This window comes from Geotrypetes seraphini, chromosome 13 (assembly GCF_902459505.1).
Source record: "Geotrypetes seraphini chromosome 13, aGeoSer1.1, whole genome shotgun sequence".
Taxonomy (NCBI): domain Eukaryota; kingdom Metazoa; phylum Chordata; class Amphibia; order Gymnophiona; family Dermophiidae; genus Geotrypetes; species Geotrypetes seraphini.
The window spans coordinates 81,969,908-81,991,867 of NC_047096.1; the positions used below are offsets into that span (position 1 = coordinate 81,969,908).

The following is a 21,960-nucleotide window of genomic DNA, read 5'->3' on the forward strand; positions in this document are numbered from 1 at the left end:
CTTCAATGTGGAAAAATGCAAGGTCATGCATGTAGGGAAAAAGAACCCGAGGTTCAGCTACAAAATGGGGGGGTTGGTAATGGGGGAAAGTAACCTTGAAAAGGACCTGGGAGTGCTAGTGGACACCACAATGAAGCCAACAGCACAATGTGCAGTGGCCTCAAGGAAAGCAAATAGAATGTTGGGTATCATCAAGAAGGGTATTATAACCAGAAAGAAGGAAGTTATCCTGCTGCTGTATCGAGCGATTTTAGAATCATGGGATCCAGTAGTGACGTGGCTAAAAACCAAATCACAAAACTTCTTCAGCTGCAAGCCAAAAAAAAAGATCAAGGAGGGTGGATACTCCAACACAACAGTGGCCAAAAGAATAACTGCTGTGCGTCTTTCTCCCTGGCATACCTTACTTCTTTTTTTCTAGAAAAAGAGTAAAGTAGAGAATGACACGGGGAAAAAATTTGGCCCCATCTCCGCCCCTGTCCCCACAAGCTCAGTTCCCACCCCGTTCCCGCAAACCATCTGATCCCATCCACGCAAGCCTCAAATAGTTTTATACTGAACTTATTTTATAAAATATATAAATATATAAAAAAAAAAGTATAAAAAGAAACAATATTCTGTACAATTGTCAATTTATACCGTAAATCAAAGTTCTGGCTGCCGAACTAGTGAAATAAATCTTCAGCTAGCAGAGCTTTGTTTATAAATGTTTATCAACACAACTAATATACTATCCTAAAGCAAAAAAAAAAAAAAAAAAGAAGGAATATAAATTTTTTTACTACCTTTGTTGTCTGTGGTTTCTGCTTTTCTCATCTTCTCATCATTCTGTTCCTTCTATTCACTGTCTGCCTTCTCTGTGCCTCTTCCATATGGCATCTGCTCTGTTACTGTGCCTCTCCCATATCTCCCTCCCCCCCCCCATTGGTCTGGCACCCTGGCACCCATCTTCTTCCCTCCGCTCCCCCCATAGTCTGGCATCTGTCTTTTTCCCTTCCATCTTCCCTTCCCTTCCCCAGGTGGTTTTTAGCATCTCTCTCCTCCTTTCCTCCCCTCGGATCTGGTATCTGTCTCCCCAATCCAGCATGTTCCTTTTTTTTTATCCCCTCCTTCCATCCAGTTCCCTTCAGCGTCTGTTCCACTCTCACCTGCCCACTTTTCTTCAGTGTCTTCTCCCCTCTCTCTCCTACCCACTTTCCTTCAGCATCTTTTCATCACTCACCCCTCCCTCCACTTCCCTTCAGCACCCTTCACCTTGTCCAGCGGCCCCCTCCCTCCCGCCACAGTCCGAGCATCTTCCTCTGATGCAACTTCCTGTTTCCAGTTGTGTCAGAGAAGTTGTTTCAGGCAGCCACACGTGACTTCAGAAAAGGCTTTGGCTGCTTGTTAAGTGAAAAATAAAAATCGCTTGGAAAGGAGAAGGGAGGGAGGGTGATGCCCGTACCACAGTGATTGGATGGAAGGAGGGAAGGGGCTGCTGGAGCGTGGAATCAGAGATAAGTATTTTGCGTGCGTTCCCTCAATTAACTGTGGGGACAAAGCTATTCACTGCTCCACGAGGCGACCAGGTTTTTTTCATCCCCATTTCGGCAGGTTATTCGTGACTAGCCGCAGGTAACGGTCACTGTGTCATTCTCTAGATTAAAGTGATATGTCAGTTCCATTCCAACCATATGATATTGTTGTTGATTTTCAGCTGAAACAAGACAGAAAGAAAGAAAATTCTGTGAATACATAAGTAGGTTTTTTTTGTTTTTTTTTAAATCTTTATTCCTTTTTATTTCTTTCAACAAGTGTACAGTATTATTACAATTAATTTACATAACACACTTGGCATTCTTAAACAATATTATTATACATGTATATTATTTTATTATATTATATTATTATATAAGTAGGTTTTATGGCGTTATCTGAAGGCAACAACACCATTTAGGAAATTGAAGCCTTTATTCATCTTATTTGATAATGCAAAGAAAGGAGAGAGACAGCATCAAGTGTCTTTATCTCCAGGTGGATATGTGAAGCCAAATCTTTGGCATGCATATCAACAGGGAAAGTGGTTCTCAAAAAGCCAAGTGGAGTTGTGCTATGCTGGAGGAGATTTGCCAAACCAGAGGAAGTCCTTTGCTGTCAGGAGCAATACTGGAGGATTTCTATGTTGTCAGCTTAAATATGGGAAGATATCCAATGCTGATTTCTTCTGCTCACTGGGAGGCGGGTCTTCACAGAACACTTTAGTCTCCTTCCCAAGGTTCTGGTGTATGTTCCTGCACTGACAGTCACCTACGGGTGATAGTGTTTACTTTTATAGCAAAGAAGAGTTTATTTTCAGTGATGTTGCTACTCTGGAGCAAGATGAAACCAAAGTCTGGTGTAAATGTACCAGGGAGTCATATTCCTTTTCCTGTTACCACAAGGGGGAGGAGCCTCTGGTGGAATTTGTTGGGTAGGATAGTTTGGAAATGGGGGGAATATAGAGGGGGTGGGAGATTCAGGAGCTGGTGTGAAGGAAGGGACCCTGAATGTGGAGCACATATGATCAGAACAATTTTCTTTCTATTTTGCTACTTTTAGGTCTGATTGGGGTGAATCTTTGGCCCAAGAAGTTGGAACAGCACTATGTATTATGTCCCAGATCCGTGTTCTGTGAATTCCTCCCTATGGATCACTTAGAGGAGGGTGACCAGCAGCCTCCAACTATATGCATGTGGGATGTGAAGGAGAGCGGGTTGTATGAGCTGGTGATAAGCAATTGTGCTGGCCTATACAGGTACGGGCCCACATTTAAAGCTGATCCTCTATATGTGCTCATACCTTCACACAGACAATGATGCCCCAGATACAAGAAGATTTTGCTCAACGTTAACAAACAAATTACCGGGATATCCAATCTTCAATTATTCAGCCATAAATATTGCCTATAGAACCTCAGCAACACCACTCAAAGCTCAGAAACCTCATTGCTTTAAGCTTTACATGTTAAATCCACATCAGTTCACTCTTCTCCTAAAACTTTCCTATATATTTATGCTTTTATTGGAATTTAAATCCATATAAGGAGAATGTTGCCTACTCAGACTTTTTGGGATCAAAGATAAGATTTTGATACAGGCTCTTCATGTAGTCTACGATGGAGCCCCTGCTTTCTTTTCAGTTTACTTTTCCCTTATCAGCCATCATGTATCCTTAGGTCATCCCAAATATTGGACTACTAAAGGCAACTCATCATGTGGCTTTCTATTGTTTGGGATTCTTTCTCACCAGACTTAAGAAATGGCACCTAGCATTCCCAATAAGAACATAAGAATTGCCGCTGCTGGGTCAGACCAGTAGTCCATCATGCCCAGCAGTCCGCTCACGAAGTGGCCCTTAGGTCAAAGACTAGTGCCCTGAGTCTAGCCTTACCTGTGTACATTCTGGTTCAGCAGGAACTTGTCTAACTTTGTCTTGAATCCCTGGAGGGTGTTTTCCCCTATGACAGACTCCGGAAGAGCGTTCCAGGTTTCTACCACAATCTGGGTGAAGAAGAACTTCCTTACGTTTGTACGGAATCGATCCCCTTTCAACTTTAGAGAATATTATCCAGCGATAGGTTTCTTGGCTTGGTCTGTGCAATTATTTACATTAGAGTATGATTTTGTACATTACGTAGTTTTGTTGTTCTACTTTTATTATTTTTGTAACATACTAGTATTTTCTATTACGTATGTTTTTGTTTTTTTCATTGATTATTGTCACCTGAGTGTCAGTCCTTGGCTTATATCCTGCAGCTACTGGTAGTTCCAAAACTGTGAAATTTGGGTCAGAATTCCTGAAAATCAAAGTTCCTCTGTACTCTGTCAGGATAAAGTGGACTTCTCTCAAGCCACTATGAACTTTGTATAATCCTGAGCAATTCACTATCTCTCTGTGTCTTGGTTCTAATCCCAGCTCTGTTCATGATGATCTCACTTTATGTCCCTGTGACTCTTTACATTAGGCTCTGCTTGACCCTGGGTGAGCTATTTTATCTTCCTACTAGTTGTCACCCATTTTTACGTGACAAATCTGATATCTAATAGATGATATTAGAAAACAGTTATTTTACAAAATCTGACTTTGTTTATATATTAGATTTATTTTACAAAGCATTGAGAGATACAGTATTTTTGTATTTGAGTTAGGCACAAGTTAGGGTCAGAGAGAGAGAGAGTGTGTATTTCTCTGAGATAATTTTTTCCCTCTAAGATGACTGCACATTTTGGGTCCAAAATTAGTCCATGACCTTTCTCTGTCAAGTTTGATTTGCATTTATTTAAATAGTATCCAAATGCATAAGCACAGTATACACACAGTTCTGCAAAAATCTAAAAACATGGCTTTTTAAGAAATCTCTACCAGGCGTCCAAAGAGACTCAGACTCATAATAATACAAGTCACCCGAAACAAAGACAGTGTTAATGGTCAGTTGCTATTTATAATATATTACCCCAGACTGAATGTATAATTTGATAACTTTATGTAGCATATATAATTCTTTGTAACTTATTTTAACTTTATACCAAATTCTGTGTAAGAATATGTTGCCTGTAACCTGCCTAGAACTCTAATTAATGAGGATTCAGCGAGATATAAGATTGCACATAACATAACATTTTACTTCCAGTTTTTAGCTTTGTATGATCTTGGATGTGTCATTTTATCTCCTTGTATCTGTCTGTCCAACTGTAATTATAAGTTCCTTTCCTCCTCTCCTCCCTTTTGAAAGATGTCCTGCACAAATGACCTGATGATAGGCCTCATATAGATCTTTGTACCAATTTGGGGAGCTGTATAATCTCAAATTGTTCTTGCTCCCTTAGGTATCGGACTGGTGATGTCGTGATGGTAACTGGATTCTACAATCAGTGTCCAGTGGTCCAGGTGCTCTTCAGGTGGGTATTCTCTATTATCCCAGAACAAGCAGGAAGCATATTCTCACAAATGGGTGACATCACCGACAGATCCCCGGTATGGACAACTTTTAAAAGTATATCGCCACTTTAAGTGCTTAGAAAGTTTACGAAAGCTGAACTGCACATGCGCAAGTGCCTTCCTGCCTGACGTAGGGCATGTGGTCCCTCATTTTCTTAGTTTCCGCGGAGGTAAGAAGTCGCGTTTCAACTGCTGTTGAAATTTTTTCGTATTGCTGCCTTCCTGCTCTCGCGGCTTTCTGACTTTTTAGTCAGTTTTCTTTTCTTTTATCTTTCTTTTGCTGTTTTAGTAAAAAAAGCAAACAAACAAAAACATTTTTGGTTTACCCTTTCACGGGTTCGACCCGGCGGGGCCTGTTCGTCTACCTTGGCCTCCAAGTTTGATTTAGCTGAGGCCGTGTTTCCATCAACCCGGCCTCAAGATGGGTTTTAAAAAGTATGGACGCTGTTCTCGGCCCATTTAACTCACTGACCCACAACGCTGGTGCCTTCAGTGTTTGGGGCCTATCATGAAAATGCTGTATCTCATAGGCCTGAGCACCGTCCAGAGACTTGTTCCTGTTGTTCGTCTCTGCAAAAGCGAACCCTTAAGAATCACCTCATCCAGCAGAAACTTTGCTCAATGGAGCACTCCTCAAGTGGACTTGTTTGCGGCTCCTCACAATCACCAGTTGCCTCAGTTTTGCTCCAGACTTTACTCTCCTCTCCGTCTGGCATTAGATACTTTTCTTCTGAATTGGACAGGCCTGTTTCTATATGCATTCCCTCCACTTCCTCTCATGTTGAGAACTCTGTTCAAACTCAAGAAAGAAGCAGCCACATGATTCTCATTGTTCCATGGTGGCCCTGGCAACATTGGTTCTTCCTTCTACTTCAACTCAGCTCCAGGGAGCCCATATCTCTTCCAGTATTTCCTAATCTGCTCACTCAGAATTAGGAATCACTTCTACATCCCAGCCTGCAATCACTACACCTGACAGCTTGGTTTCTCTCGGGCTGAATCCATCTCACTTACATCTTTCTCAGCCTGTTCATCAAATTTTAGATGCATCCAGGAAACCAGCCACTCAGCAATGTTACCAACAAAAGTGGACTAGGTTTTCTTCCTGGTGTCTTCATAATCATCATGATACAACTTCCTTGGCAGTGGAATGGGTGTTAGATTATCTTCTTCATCTGTCTGACTCTTGTCTCAAGTCTACATCTATCAGAGTTTTCCCACCAATTTACTGCACTTTCCCCCACCCACAGCTGTTTCCCTTCCAGTTCAGGCAGAATGATTGTTTTATTTTTGAGAAAAAGGAAATTATGATCCTCTCCATGTCTTTCAATTTGATTTGAACATAGATCAAGGTTTATTAAAAATTTATACCGCTTAATCTAAAATTCAAAGCGGTGTATAATAAAATCCATTATCAACATACAATGACACAAAAACAGAAGATTAAAAACAAAACATATCATTACTGGAAATTGGTCAGTAAAAACAAAAATACATACACCAGACAAACAAAAGTAAAATAAGAGGGAAAAGGGAGGAACTATAAGTAAAGGAAAAAACGATTAAGAAGAAGGTTAACCTGAAAAACAACAATGAGATTGCCCTTACGAGGGCAGTTATATATCAAAAGCTTAAGAATAGGAAAGTTTTCAATTACATAAGAACATAAGAATTGCCACTGCTGGGTTAGAGTAGTGGTCCATCGTGCCCAGCAGTCCGCTCCCACGGTGGCGCGTAGGTCAAAGACCAGTGCCCTAACTGAGACTAGCCTTACCTGCGTACGTTCAGGTTTAGCAGGAACTTGTCTAACTTTGTCTTGAATCCCTGGAGGGTGTTTTCCCCTATAATAGCCTCTGGAAGAGCATTCCAGTTTTCCACCACTCTCTGGGTGAAGAAGAACTCCCTTACATTTGTACGGAATCTATCCCCTTTTAATTTTAAAGAATGCCCTTAAAAGGACCTACGAAAGTTTGTTCCCTTATGTAATTAGGAATGGAATTCCAAAGGGAAGGTGCTGTCACTGCAAAATTATTGGATCTTAAAGTGTTAATATATTTTAAGGATGGAAAGTTAAGGAGATTTTGAGCTGCAGAACGGAGAGATCTGGATGGGCTATATGGAATAAGAAGTTTATCGATAAATTCTGGCTGGTTATATAATTAGATTTTGAAGGTTAAGAGGAGGATTTTGTAACTAATTCGTTGCTCAATGGGTACCCAATGTGCCTTATGCAGAAGGGGGATAACATGATCATATTTCTTTGCATCATAAATTATTTTTACTGCAGTATTCTGCACAATCTGAAGTCACCTAAGTTCTTTTTTTTTGTTATTCCTTTTAAAGAGGGCATTACAGTAATCTATATATGAAATAACATGGGAATGGATTAGGATGTTCAAAGATGCAGTATGCAAAAGTTTAGAAAGTGATCTGATCATTCTTAGCCGGTGAAAAATTTGCTGGACAACCGTACTAATATGGAGATGATAAGAGAATTTGCTATCTAAAGTGACCCCTAACAATTTTAATGAAGGTACAGTTTTGATGGGTGAAGAGTCAAATTTCAAAGGGGCCTGAATAGATAATCCTTCTTTGAAGGGAAAGGGCATGACTTTTGACTTATCAATGTTTAAGGATAACATGTTTGAATCCAACCAGAGTTTAATTCTTTCAAGTTTTTCATTAATGATAGCTACCTCACCAGGATTGTTCAGCTCAATAGGATAAATAAGCTGCATGTCGTCAGCATAAGCGAACATCGTAAAACCGATAGACTGACCTAAGGTCAAGAGGGGTGCCATAAAAATATTAAAGAGTAGAGGTGATAATATTGAACCCTGAGGGATGCCATGCTTGTTTTTAAAAGATTCAGAAGATGCAGTATTAAAGATTCCTTTAGAGGTGCGTTCTGAGAAGAAAGATGTAAACCAATCCAACACTTGGTCGGTGATACCAATGTCTTGGAGGTGCTCAAGAGAAGTTTATGATCAATCGTGTCAAAGATTTTCTCCATTACAAAACTTTTTTCAGATCATGGTATCACATACTGTCAAAACTCCTTCAGCTCCCCCTTGTTCCTTCACTATAATAACTTACCATATTTTTTGCTCCATAAGACACACTTTTTTCCACCCAAAAGTGAGTGGAAATGTTGGTGCATCTTATGCAGTGAAAATACAAATTTTTACGACCCCTGTACTTTTTTTAAAACATACATACACACCCGGTACCTTTTTTATTTATTTATTTAGCCCGTCCACTCAAAGGAGCCCAGAACGGGTTACAAGAGTACATTCATAGTATGGTTAGGAAATACTTTGGTGAGAAATACAGACTCTACAGCATTTACAGTATAGACATAACATGCAGACATAAAATACTGACTTGTTGGACATAGGGTGGATTTAATTGCAGCACATTCAGTGTAGATATCACATGGTGGTAAGATAGCTTTCTTAGTAAGTGGGTTCATGTTTGTTGTCGGAGAATATAGTAGTAATTCAGGTTATATTAGCAGTGTCATGCGAGTATTTGTGAGATTCCGTTTGGAGTTTTAGGTCATGTCTTTGAGATCCATCCATCAGGGGTATAGACGTGGGTCTTTAAGGAGCTGGGTTTGTAAAGAGGAAGGTTTTCACTGCTTTGCTGTAGTTCCAAAGACTGTCTAGTGATCTAACAGATGGGGGGATGATGTGCCACATTCTGGGTATGTAGTGAGAATATGAGCGTCTTCGGGATGTCTCAGATGTGAGTGAGTGGCCAGGTGGATTTTCTGTTTGGGATCTCAGTGACCAGCCGATTTTCTGTTTGGGATCTCAGTGATCGGTTGGGGACATAAATTTGTAGTTTTGATGCTATGTAGTTTGGCGCCATTTTGTGAAAAGTCTTAAAAGCTAACACCAAGGCTTTAAAGGCGCATCATTTTTGGATAGGAAGCCAGTGCATGGATGTTAGTGCAGGGGTGACATGGTTGCGGAAGCCCAAGCTTTCTGCGTTCCTGCCTGGGCCTGTGCCGCTTTCTGAATGGCTGCCATCAGTTCTCGCGGGACTCGCGAGAACTGACAGCAGCCATTCAGAAAGTGGCATTACTTTCTGCAGTTTTTGGCGTGGAGGGGGGACTGGGGTGGAAGTGAGTTTGCAGTTGCTTGCTCGGCGCAGCAATGTTGACGCGTTGTATGGAGGGCAGGCTTCTCATTGGGACTCCGGCTTTTGGATGCTCACTCTTTGCCTACCTCGCTCCTCCCAACGCCCAGCCAAACCCAACGATTTGCAGCCCAGCTCCAAATGAAGCAGGAACAGCCCGTCTGTGGTGCAGATGATTGCCAAAGGTTGAGGGCATACACCATCCATTATGCACAAACGCAGTGAAATGGAGTGGTATCCCCACATTGTACCAGTCAGCCGGGAAATGCAGCGGCGGCCCCTCCAATCCTCCGAGCAATGGCCATGTAGACAGGCTGCACATCTGCCCCTGCCTCATCGGCCGCTTAGGAGCGAACACTGAGTTTAGGTTGGAGGCCAAGCCATACCTGCGCTCGGAGCAACCTATGAGCCAAAGCCCCCAGGCACAAGAGTAGTGATAAGACCAGCAAACACACTTAAACACAGCCACAAATGGCATCCCTCCTGCTGCGATTATTCGGGAGGGGTCACGGCGGGTGTCAGCAAGAGATAATTCCAAGTGACCTTGTCGAAGTCCTTCTTGGCATCCAGACTCGCCAGCAGATCATCTCCAGGCCGCGATTGTCCCTCCCGTAAAGCAACCAGAGCCTTTAGTATATTGGCGGATGCAAAACGACCCAGAACAAAGCCCACTTGATCGGTATGAAACAAGAGGGGAATCACTCTCCCCAGCCTCTGGGCCAATATAGAGATTAAGATCTTCATGTCCTGATTTAGCAAGGAAATCGGCCGGTATGAACCGACCTGCTCCAAATCCTTGCCCGGCTTGGGCAACAATACTACTGTGGCATGACATTGTTCCGGTAATAATTTGCCCCCTTGTTGAATATCTCAAGCCAGGGCAGCTAAGGCTGGTCCCACCTGTAATCTAAGGATCTTATATAGTTCAGGCCCCATGCCATCTGGCCCAGGGGCTTTAGCGAGCTTGAGCTGTCCAATAGCAGCCTGAATTTCTTCTACTCTAATGGGCGCATTCAACATTTCCATCCCCTCCAGGGATACCTGTGGAAGTGCAATATCTCGGAAAAAGACATCCTGAGCAGAAGTACCATATGGGCCAGCACTGTAAAAATCAGTATAAAACTGCACAAACTTGTCTTTGATGTCCTGTATTTGAGTAAGCAGCGGGGCCTCTGCCTCCCTGAGCTGAGTAACATAGCACACTTTTCTGCTGGGCCGCACTATATTGGCCAGGAGCTTCCAAATCCTATTTCCCCAGTAATGCAGTTTATACCTATAAACCTGAAGGTGGAAGAGAGCACGGGCAGATAGAATGTCATCTATCTATCTTTTTGCAAATGTCCAAATAGGATTTCCTATCAATTCCATGGGACCCTGTACAAAAGGTTTGCCTACTAGCCCGCAGTTAAGGACAACAGTTCAGCTCTTTTACTAGCAGTGTATGCTATAATTTTGCCTCTCAAGAAGGCCTTCGCCGCTTCCCAATAAATAATATTGGACACTTCCCCATTATCATTAAAGGTGGCATACTCCATCCAAGCGTCTGCCAGGTAGATCCTAAAGTCCCCATCCAAGTAGAGGGTGGAATTCAATCGCCAGGCCCACCGAGGGCAGTCCGAGATCCACTTTATCTTCACAACAACAGCAGAGTGTTCTGAAAAACAACATCAAGAATAGAGGTCTGCTCAACTTTGCCCACCCATGAGGCCGGGACCAATAGATAGTCAATACGAGATAGGCTATCGTGCACTCGAGAGTGAAAGGTGAAGTCAAGCTCTCCCGGATGGTAAGTACACCACATATCGATAAGGTCCAATTCCTGCATGAGGAAATTACCCCTCTGGAATTAGAAGATGATAACCAGTGAAAAAGAGAATTTTAGCCAGAAGAGTCGAGAAGAAAGAGTGAGAGTACACGTTCGGGGCATACAGATTACATAGCAGTACCTTCCTCCCCTGAAATTCCCCCGCCAGAAGGACATAGTGCAGGATCCTCATGAGCGGTGATTTGTGGGTCATAAAGGCAAGAGCCTTATGGGTTAAGATTGCCACTCCCCTCTGACGGGAGTTATATGAAGCATAAGCTAATTCCCCTACTCAGTCCCTCTGCAGTTTGCTATGCTTGGCTGCAGTGAGGTGTCTCCTGCAAGAAAGCAACATCGTTCTTTTTTCAAATAAGAGAGTATTTTGGGCCTTTTAATTGGAGAATTTATTCCTGCTACATTCAAAGTGAGAAAAGGGACATCAGTTAGTAGAGCAAGTAGAAGATGTATATGAATCTAAGAGGAGACCCTGTGAGACACCCCCACCCCCCCATTAGGTCCCACTGGGCGTGTGTAATCCATAAAGGAAAGAACCACAATATGAGAGAGCCCTTCAGTCCACACTGTGATCCCCACACATTCATAACCCACTCCCATTCAACAGGCAGGCCCCACTCCCCACACAGCCCAACACCACCCCCCTCCGTCCCATCCAAGTCTTCTCTCCAGTCAATCAGCTGCCGTTCCCAAACCGCTCCCAAACCCCCTATACAGCAAGCTATCCCTCCCCAATTATCTATCCCAACAGCAAACAAATAAAAAGCATACCCCATGAGCCCGGCTCCCCCCCTCTCGCTCCTCCGCTCAGTCAATGATACAAGGCAAGGGATAAAAGTCTATGCAGCTCTTTACCAATCCAAAGTACGCGAACCCGCAGAGGTGCTGCAAAAATACAAAAAACAAAGGCAAAAAGTATATGTTCATCTAGCCAGACGATTTACCAGGGTTCAAAGGCATCGCTACAGCCAGGATCTATACCCCCAGGGCATGGCTGAGAAAGAAAGTCCCATGAGAAGGTTCCCAAACTTGCTCTAATGTCCATCAGGCAAAAGAAAACTCAAATGAAAACGAACTCCTCCAGGAGAAGCAGAAATTCCCTTGGTATTACTCAAGTGAGTCACATTAGGGATCCTCACATCTGTATTCAGGACCCCTCCTAGAGAAAAAGAAAGGTATGCCATGCGGGTATCCAAGTCCACCGAGAGGTATTGTAAGCCCTCATCATATGCCTCCCTCTGCCATATATCCTTTAAGTTGTTCCAATGTATCGCACAGACGAGGACCAGAGCTGCAGGAGAATAATTGTTAAACAACAGTAGCTGGGTTCCCTCATGCTTGAGAGCACAGCCTTGCGATACAGTGCCATAATTTTATCCTTTAGTGCTGCATTTAGAAAGCGGGCTATAAGGGGTCGTGGCCTGGAGTCACCCGATCTTTGAGTACCCGTTCCACCACCACTGCAAGATCCAAACCCACCTGTCCAGGCAGGCAGCCACTGCTTTACAAGGAGCCACAGCTCCAGCATCCTGGATTTTCTCAGGGAGGCCAACAATAAGCAGGTTGTTCCTGCAGCCCATATTCTCCTGGTCCTCAAGTCGAGCTACCAAGGAGGTACACTGAGCCTACAGGGCCTGTATGCTCCTATGCAGAGACCCTGTTTTCGAGGTGAGTAAGCTGCACACCATATACAGTCTTTAATTTCATCTACTAAGGCTTGGAGCTTGGAGAATTTATCGTCCATCAGTGCAGACAGGTGTTTGGTGAGCTCCCTCATGGTCTTCTCCTGCAGCGCGACCGTCGTGCGCGTGGGAGTTCCCGGTGCTGCCATCTTTGGGGATAGCTTATACTTGGCCGGCCATGGAGGGCATAACCCAGTCCCAGCACATGGAAATGGTCCAAAACTGTGAACAAATGATTCCTCAGAGTGTGGTGAGTCAAATACAACTTAGAAAAATAGGATGAAAGAGCGGAGAAGCTGCGGAGCTCAGGCAGAGAGCCACTGCTCAGCTAAGTGTCATCACGTGATCCCCCCCAACCCTACCTTTATATTCATTCCCTTCACACATGGAATTCCTCTCCATATGGATTTCACACTGCTATCTGTGTCATGCAGAATGTTTATTTTGTTTGATTCAAGTCCCTCTTTAACATATAGCGCACTCCGCCCCAATTTGATCTACTCTATCATTGCACTATAATTTGTACCCAGGTAACAGTGTCCCTTGATTCCTTCTTCCACCAGGTCTCTTAGATGTCTGAATTTAAGAAATCACTCAAAACTCGCTTATTTGTACAGTACTTTGGTTGTTAGTTTGTAAGTTTACTGTGATTGTTATGGTTTCCTATATTGATTTTACCCTCTGTGCTTGCTGTGTTCTAATTTACCTGATTGTTTATCATGTAAACCGCTGTTATGTCCTTTATGGCCATTCAGTGGTATATCAGATTTTAATAAAGATAATAAGGTATTTGAATTTGCCCTTAGACGGAGTCAGGCACTCAGCGTCCGTGGTGAAAGGATCTCAGAGGAGCGATTTTACCAGACCCTGAAGCAGGCAACCCAACTGTGGGCAGGGGCCAGGCTGATTGATTACTGCTGTGCGGAGAGCAGCATCCAGGGTAAGATATGTCTCACCAGCCAAGGAAAGAGAATATTGTGCAGCCTGGGCTCAAGTGTGGAACTACAAGCTCTCCAGGTTTATTGGGGAAGGAGAGTCTATTGCAGGGGGTCAGCGCAGTCAGCGATTCGCTGACTTAGATGGCTTGCATTTTTCTGTTTCAAATGTAATACTTGATTGTAATTAAAACATATATAAATAAAAAAAGGAAATACTTCCTTCTGATATGCATATAGGGGGCAACTTTGAAAAAGCCCTTTTAGAAATTGGCCCCTCCCCCACATACTTTAACTTGAAAGGGGGAAGTACATGCAGGGTATTCCTCTAAAGTTTCAAAAACTATCTTCAAAAGGAGCTGTGCTATGGAATTCGTTGCCTGTTGAAATGAAGCAGTTTTCTAATGTGATGCAATTTAGAAAAGGAGTGAAAACTATACTGTTTGAAAGAGTATATAAGTAAGTTAGTTCATGTATTGTAGGGTGGATGTAGCGAGATCATTTTTTAAAATAAATCTTCCCTTTGAAGGGTTCAAGAGCTTCATATGAAAATTGGCCTGAATGCCAGCAGTAAATGTGGAAATTGCTTTCTCCACATATAATTATAGATGTGGGCGCATGTGTTTCTTAGCTATGTCCCATGTTTATGTGACAATGGCTCGAGTCAAAACAGATCCTAAGCTTTCTCTTTCCCACTTAATCTGCAGAAAATGAGGATAAACAGTAGTGCTGCCTGATTCAGGGAAAAAATTTTAGATTCGATTCAGCCTAGAAAATGATACGGGGACAAATTCCCTATCCTGTCCCCGCGAGTTTTGTCACTGTCGCTGTTCATGCTCCATTCCTGTAAACTCTGCTTTAACATAGTAAAATAGTAGATGACGGCAAATTACGACCCTAATGGTCCATCCAGTCTCCCCAACCCTACCCATTCTTTAAATTACTGACTTAATTTAAATCTTCCTTCTTCTTAGCTATTGCTGGCCAGAACCTAAAGCTCTGCTCAGTACTATGCTTAGGTTCCATCTACTGAAGTCTCCATCAAAGCTCACGCCAGTCCATCCAAACCATCAAAGCCCTCCGCCACCCATCCTCAACCACATGGCAATATATGAACATAGACCATGCAAGTCTGCCCAGTACTGGCCATAATTTCTTCCGATTAGAGATCCTCTGTGTTCATCCCACGCTTTTTTGAACTCTGTCACCATTTTCCTCTCCACCACCTCCCTTGGGAGCACATTCCAGGCATCCACCACCCTCTCCATAAAGAAGAATTTCTTTACATTGCTCTTGAATCTACCACCTCTCAACCTCAAATTATGCCCTCTGGTTTTACCATTTTCTTTTCTCTGTAAAAGATTTTGTTCTACCTTTTAAGTATTTGAACGTCTGAATCATATCTCCCCTGTCCCTCCTTTCCTCTAGGGTGTACATATTCAAGGCTTCCAATCTCTCCTCATACGTCTCTTGGCACAAACCTTCTACCATTTTCGTCGCCCTCCTCCTTCTTATGTTCTTCACTAGATATGGTCTCCAAAACTGAACATAATATTCCAAGTGGGGTCTCACCAATGACTGTACAGGGGCATCAACACCTTTTTTCTTCTACTGGTTACACCTCTCTTTATGCTGCCCAGCATCCTTCTGGCAACAGCCTTGTTGCACTGTTTCTTTGCCTTAAGATCTTCGGACACTATCACCCCAAGGTCCCTCTCCCCAACCGTGCATATCAACCTCTCACCTCCCAGCACATACGGCTCCTTCCGATTACTATCCCCAAATGCATTACTCTGCATTTCTTTGCAATGAATTTTAGGTGCTAGATATTAGACCATTTCTCTAACTTTTGCAGATCCTTTTTCATATTTTCCACTCCCTCTTCGGTGTCTACTCTGTTACAGATCTTGGTATCATCCACAAAAAGGCAAACCTTTCCAGCTAACCCTTCAGCAATGTCACTCACATACATATTGAACAGGATTGGCCCCAGCACCGAACCCTGAGGGACACCACTACTCACTTTTCCTTCCTCAGAGCGACTTCCATTAACCACCACCCTCTGGCGTCTGTCCTACAACCAGTTTCTAATCCAGTTCACCACTTTGGATCCTAACTTCAGCCAGTCAAGTTTGTTCAAGAGCCTCCTATGAGGAACCATGTCAAAGGCTTTGCTGAAATCTAAGTAAATTACATCTAGCATATGTTGATCTAGTTCTCTGGTCACCCAATCAAAAAATTCAATCAGGTTCGTTTGGCACGATTTACCTAACCTAAATGATGTGAACCGCCTAGAACTCTTTGGGTATGGCGGTATATAAGAATAAAATTATTATTATTATTATTATTTTGTAAAGCCATGTTGCCTCGGATCCTGTAACCCATTAGATTCTAGGAAGTTCACTATTCTTTCAGCAACACTTTCATTATTTTTTTCAACAACCGAAGTGAGGCTTACCGGCCTGTAGTTTCCTGCTTCATCCCTGTGACCACTTTTGTGAATAGGGACCACATCCGCTCTTCTCCAGTCCCCAGGAACCACTCCCATCTCCAGAGATTTGTTGAACAAGTCTTCAATAGGACCCGCCAGAACCTCTCTGAGCTCCCTCAGTATCCTAGGATGGATCCTGTCCGATCCCATCGCTTTATCCACCTTCAGTTTTTCATAAACACTTTCCTCCATGAATGGTGCAAAATCTCCATTTTCCCGTGTAACTTTGCCAGACAACCTTGGTCTTTCTCCAGGATTTTCTTCCGTGAACACAGAACTATTTGTTTAGCAGGTTTGCTTTTTCCTCATTACTCTCCACATATCGGTTCTTAGTATCTTTTAGTTCTGCAATTCCATTTTTCATCTTCCTTCCTTTTTTACATTTTTATCCATTTGCTCTTCCGCCTGCGCTTTTGTCAGGTGTATCTCCCTTTTGGTTTCTTTCAGTTTCACCCAGTAGTCCTTTTTGTACTCCTCTTCTTGTTTTTTTTTATATTTCAGGAACGCCAACTTTTTGCCTTTATTTTCTCCGCCACTAGTTTGGAGAACCATATCGGTTTACTTTTTCTCTTGGTTTTATTTATTTTCTTCACATAAAGGTCCGTAGCCATTTTTATCGCTCCTTTCAGCTTAGACCACTGTTTTTCCACTTCTCATATGTCCTCCTGTTACACATACTTCCCAACGTTCATTAAAGTATGTTCTAATACTTATTATTATTCTCCACCAATAATATATCCCTCTCTGGCTTAGAGAGAGATATATTATAAAGTACTATTAATGTGTGGGGGTGGGGGAAGTTAGCTTACTTGATTAAAACAGCTCTGTAATAACAATTACTTAATCAAGACTAAGACACAGAAAATATATAGTAAGCAAACAGAAATTTTAATCAAGCAGGTAAACAGTAGTTATAAATGGGATCTTTAAGCAAGAATTAACAGACATACACAGACAAAGTTTCTTTAAGATTACTCACACATGTGGGTTGAAAAAGTCCTTAGAAGGCCGAGCACATGTTTGCAGGGGCTGCAGCTTGGTCCAGCACCAGTCTGAAGGAAGATGGCACTATTCGGAATAGCCCCTAAATATATAACTAACCTTTTCTCTTTCACAACCAACAGACAAGAGAAGCTCACACTTGAATTTTGTTTCCCCACCGGTTAGAGGATGTAAATTTAAAAGACATCATCAACATCTTTTCTCATATCAGGCAGCATTATGGGGTAAAGACCTGGAACAACTGCTTATGCCTACTACTTATGGGGAATTTAGGAAAAACCTAAAACATATCTGTTCCTCAAGTATTTAGGTAACTGACCTGTACAATCTTAGTCCACAATATCTGATCTCTAGAGCTGTTTATCACTAGCTCTTAACTTTGTTAATTCTACTCAATCTGTAGCATCTTTTAATCATTGTAAACCGCATAGAACTTCACGGTCCTGCGGCATAGAAACTGTTGTTGTTATTATTATTATTATGGCAAGAGTGAGGAAGAAAAGAGAGGGTGGAGCCCACATGGTATCCATGCTTTATAGATGTGGGGAGGATTCCCAGGATGCATCAAAATGCAGGGCTGTCTTTATTTTGGTGATGACATTTGATTAGATTTTCTGGCAGACAGTGGGCACGGCAGGGGTCTATGCTTTTGTGTATTCGCCTTAGCTGCCTTTGTCTGGCCATGTCTTTTGGAATAGGTGCTTTTAGCACAGCACGTGGATAAGATGTCTGAGGCAGGGGTGGACTCCAGACTTTTCAGAATTCCTGTTAGAAATTATTTTTACTTTAAGTCCATAATTTCAAGCACTTAAATGATTTACCTCCAACACTACATATAATAATTGGGAATAAAAGCACACAGTCTACTAAGGATGCACTTACTATATACAAAATACTTATTAAACTTTGAAAGAAAGGAAAAGAGGGGGGAGGGGAAAAGAGAGACAATTTATGTACGGAGTGTGGTAGATAGTATAAAGAGAGACCAATTTGTGTACGGAGTGTGATAGATATTTACAAATCACACTACACTCCCATCCTAGCTCTTTCTTCAGGTACTCTCCCATTTTATTAAAGTCCGTACGTTTTAAATCTAGGACTTTCAGTGTTGTGCATCCACTCTCCTCTTTAGCTGTTATAATGATGATCGCTACTTCCCAGTTGGGCACCCACTTGAACATTAGAGATACTCTCCCCATTTGTGAGGACCAGATCCAATATCGCTTTTTCCCTCGTGGGTTCCATCACCATTTGTCTGAGCAGAGCCTCTTGAAAGTCATCCACAGTCTCCCTACTTTCTAGTCCGCATCCAGCAAGTTGAAATCTCCCAACAGCATCACCTCCTCTTTCTTTCCAAACTTTTAGATATCCACAATCAGATCTTTATCAATTTGCTGCAACTGAGTCGGAGGTCAGTAGACTACACCCAAGTAGATAGAAGTTCCATCTTTTCTTTTCAGAGCAATCCATATCGCTTCTTCCTCTCCCCATTTCAGTTGCTTGGATATTGATCTTTACATAGAGAGCTAATCCTCCACCTTTTTGACCATCTCTGTCCTTCCTAAAAAGATTATATCTCGGTATGTTGGCATCCCATCCGTGGGATTTACTGAACCATGTCTCTGTGATAGCAACAATATCCAGGTCTACTTCTAACATCAAGGCTTGCAGATCATGAACTTTGTTGCTTAGACTACGAGCATTTGTGGTCATTGCTATCCAGCTATTTTTCAGTGGTAATCTCCTTTTTCATATAGTTTTTTGTTTTGTTTCACTTCTCGTTACAGTGCTAAGAAGTGAATTGCTAATATTGTTTATGTTGCAGTCTTTAACCACAGAAGCCTCAAATACTTATAATTTTAAAGTGTTTGAGGCTTGTGCAGATAAGGACGGAGCTTGCAGGAATGGGGCAGGGACAGGAAAAGAACTCATGGGGACGGGACAGGAAAATTAGTTTCCGCGGGGAAGGGGAAAAATTTGTCCCCATGTCATTCTCTAATTCAGCCTATTGAATCAATTATTCGATTCGCTTTACCTTCCCAATCGAGGGTATTTTTCAAATGTCCTGGTGAGTTTATTTTGTAGCTTTTTCACCTACTCCACTCCCCTTTGCCCTCTCCAACCCCATGCTGGCGCTGTGGTGTAAACAAAATAAACAAAAAATACTTTTAGGTCCTAACTCAGATTCGCTGTCTAACACCAGCTCTGGCAGGATATACATTTCAGATATGACATATTGTAGTCAGAAAACAGAAAATAACATTTTTTTTTCTACCTTTTGTTGTCTGGTCATTATTCAAATCATGTTGGTCCCAGGCTCTGGTTTCTGTTTGTCTTCTGTTAACTTGCTTGGCAGGGTCTCCTGCCCATTTGACGTTTTCTTCTTTCTCCGTGCTCACTATCCGTCTTCCATCTCTATCCTGACTATTTGTATTCATTTTTGATTCCCTACTCGCCACTAAGAACTTTGAGATCTATTCAGGACAACAGAATGGTAATACCTTCTATTTACAGAGCTAGGTGGGAGTCTACTCGAAATAAAGCGTTTTACTTTGCAGTTCCAAATTTATGGAATCATATGTCACGAGAGTTAAGATTAGAGGTAAATTTAAAATCTTTCAAAATTGTTAAATCAATCTGATATTACTCATATATTCTAAATGTTCTCGATCTTCAGTCAGCAATCTTGCAAAATTTAAAAGTTCAATGGTATTTTTATTATTTTATTTAGGAGTGAATGCTGTCTGTATGGTTAGATTTTCCTGCTTAACAATGGAGTTTTTTTAGGAGTTTCTTAGTATGTTTGCTGTTTGTATGGATCAGGTCTATCCTATTTAATAATGGAGTTCTTTTATCCACCTTAGCACACATGTGCACTTCAATCTCTGTGCTTTGTGATCCGTACTGCGTATGCGCAGTGCCTGCTTCAGCTGATTTCCTTCCCCGATCTCTAACGCCAGCTGACTTTCTGCCTTTTGACTACGCTGCCGGGACGCCGCCTCTTCTCACCCCCCGGACCAGCAGCGGCAGCAGCTGTAGTTTCATCAAGCAGCCGCGGGGCATTTGCTAAGCTGGCCCACTTCAATAATACGAGGCGGGCCGGCCTAGCGGATGCTGGACAGGGAAGGGAGAAGGGGTACTACTGGACAGGGGGGAGGTAAAAGGAAGGGAGAAGGACTACTGCGAGACTGCAGCAAAGGGAACGTGCAGCGGAAGCTGATGGCAGCCTGCTAGAATCACTACAACACTGACGATCCTCTGCAGGCCGTAACTAGCTTTAAAAGTAAAACCAGGGGGCCAGGGGGAAGCCGGACAGCAGCGAGGAGAAGGGGAAAACATGCTGTTCTTCGGGGAACCCTCTAAAGCCGCGGAGCCGAGGGTACCCACAGCGTTGATGCCTATGCAGTACTTCCCTACGTCCCCCCCAACCGTGAACTCTGAAACCAGGCCTCCTAAAGCAGGAGCAGCAGTGGCAATGGACGGCCAGCAAGGGGCAGCACTTAGGATAGGCTTTTCGCTGCCAGAGTGCTGCTGCTCCTGCTTTAGGAAGCCTGAAGGTATGTGAGGAGGAAGGTTGGTCAGTGAATCGGAAAGCCCTATTTTTTAAGAAAATGGATCAATTTGAATCAATTCACTGACGTGAGCACTACTGTGCACATGTCCAAAGAAAACGAAAGTGCCAGCACATATCTGTTTGTGGGTTTTGATTTTTCATATGTTTATTGAAACAACTGAGCAAGTATAGACAGTGGTCACAAACAATCATATATCGTTGTTTTGCATTTTGCTGGGCTATAAATATACAGACCCGAAACACAAAAAAAATCTCTATTTGTAAATAAGCTTATGTGATCAAATGAATCATTAATGGTGGGAACAGATCCCCAGCCACCCCAATAACCACTTTGGGAGAACTGAAACAGAAGCACTCGGTATTCCCTAGAAGAAATCCCTCCCATCTTTGGTAACCTCCTTTCCCAGATCAGTTTGAAACTCCCTCAACCATTCTCCCCCAGAATGTTGTTCTCTGCATAAATATCAGCTTCGCAGTTCTAAACTAAACCTTAAGCTTATATACTGCTTCATCTCCATAAAGATAGAGCTCGTACCTGGCACCTCTGTTTTGCACTTACACAGAGCTGTTACCTCTCATTATGGCTTCTAAAGTTGCCCTAATCTGGTAGCAGAAAAAGGAAAAATGAGGCATTTAAACTCCCCAAACGCATTAAACAACCCTTCTGTACTATCCTGAACCTGGTGATAATTTTGTCATGCTATGACTATGACATGTTAAAAATTATTTTAAAACCAATAGGAGGAAATCTTTTTTCACTCAAAGAATAGTTAAGCTCTGGAACACGTTGCCAGTAAGAGTGGATAGCGTAGCTGGTTTTAAGAAAGGTTTGGACAAGTTCCTGAAGGAAAAGTCCATAGTCTGTTATTGAGAGACATGGGGGAAGCCACTGCTTGCCCTGGATCGGTAGCATGGAATGTTGCTACTCCTTGGGTTTTGGCTACTGGGCTTGATGGACCCAGTAAGGCTATTCTTATGTTCCCTGTTTACTTTTGCACATTGTGGAAACATACGTAATGGCTTCATCACTATTTGTTTTAATATAATGTGCACACAAGTTAACTGCCACTGCCTCATGCCCCTTGCCTGCACACTTTCTGCCTCTGATAGTTTTCTGCATAGGGCCCCCAAGTGAGTGTGTTGTCCCTGGACACAGCATAGGAACAGCTGTGAAAAGTGCAATATTGCCACCTTTTTAAGAGGCTTTTTCTGTAGGTTAGATACTGACAGAATTTGCCCAGAGTGGGAGACTGAAAAGGAGGGATCATTAAATTGGATCTCACTTTGCATTCTTGAATTCCCCCTGTACTTTGACTGCAGCCCTGGAATATGGCACACAACCTTGCGAGCTGTGTTTG

General features: G+C 42.6%; 1 protein-coding gene across 7 annotated transcripts in view; it reads left to right on the plus strand.

Moving 5' to 3' along the window:
• The window catches only part of GHDC (GH3 domain containing), a 57,517-nt gene that overhangs the window by 10,426 nt on the left and 25,131 nt on the right, over window positions 1–21,960 (plus strand). For all 7 annotated transcript variants that reach the window (XM_033918245.1, XM_033918246.1, XM_033918249.1 and 4 more), the window contains 3 exons: window positions 2,578–2,773; window positions 4,845–4,916; window positions 13,407–13,540. In XM_033918245.1, the coding sequence (XP_033774136.1) occupies window positions 2,578–2,773; window positions 4,845–4,916; window positions 13,407–13,540 (402 nt within the window). The remainder of the gene's footprint in view (window positions 1–2,577; window positions 2,774–4,844; window positions 4,917–13,406; window positions 13,541–21,960) is intronic.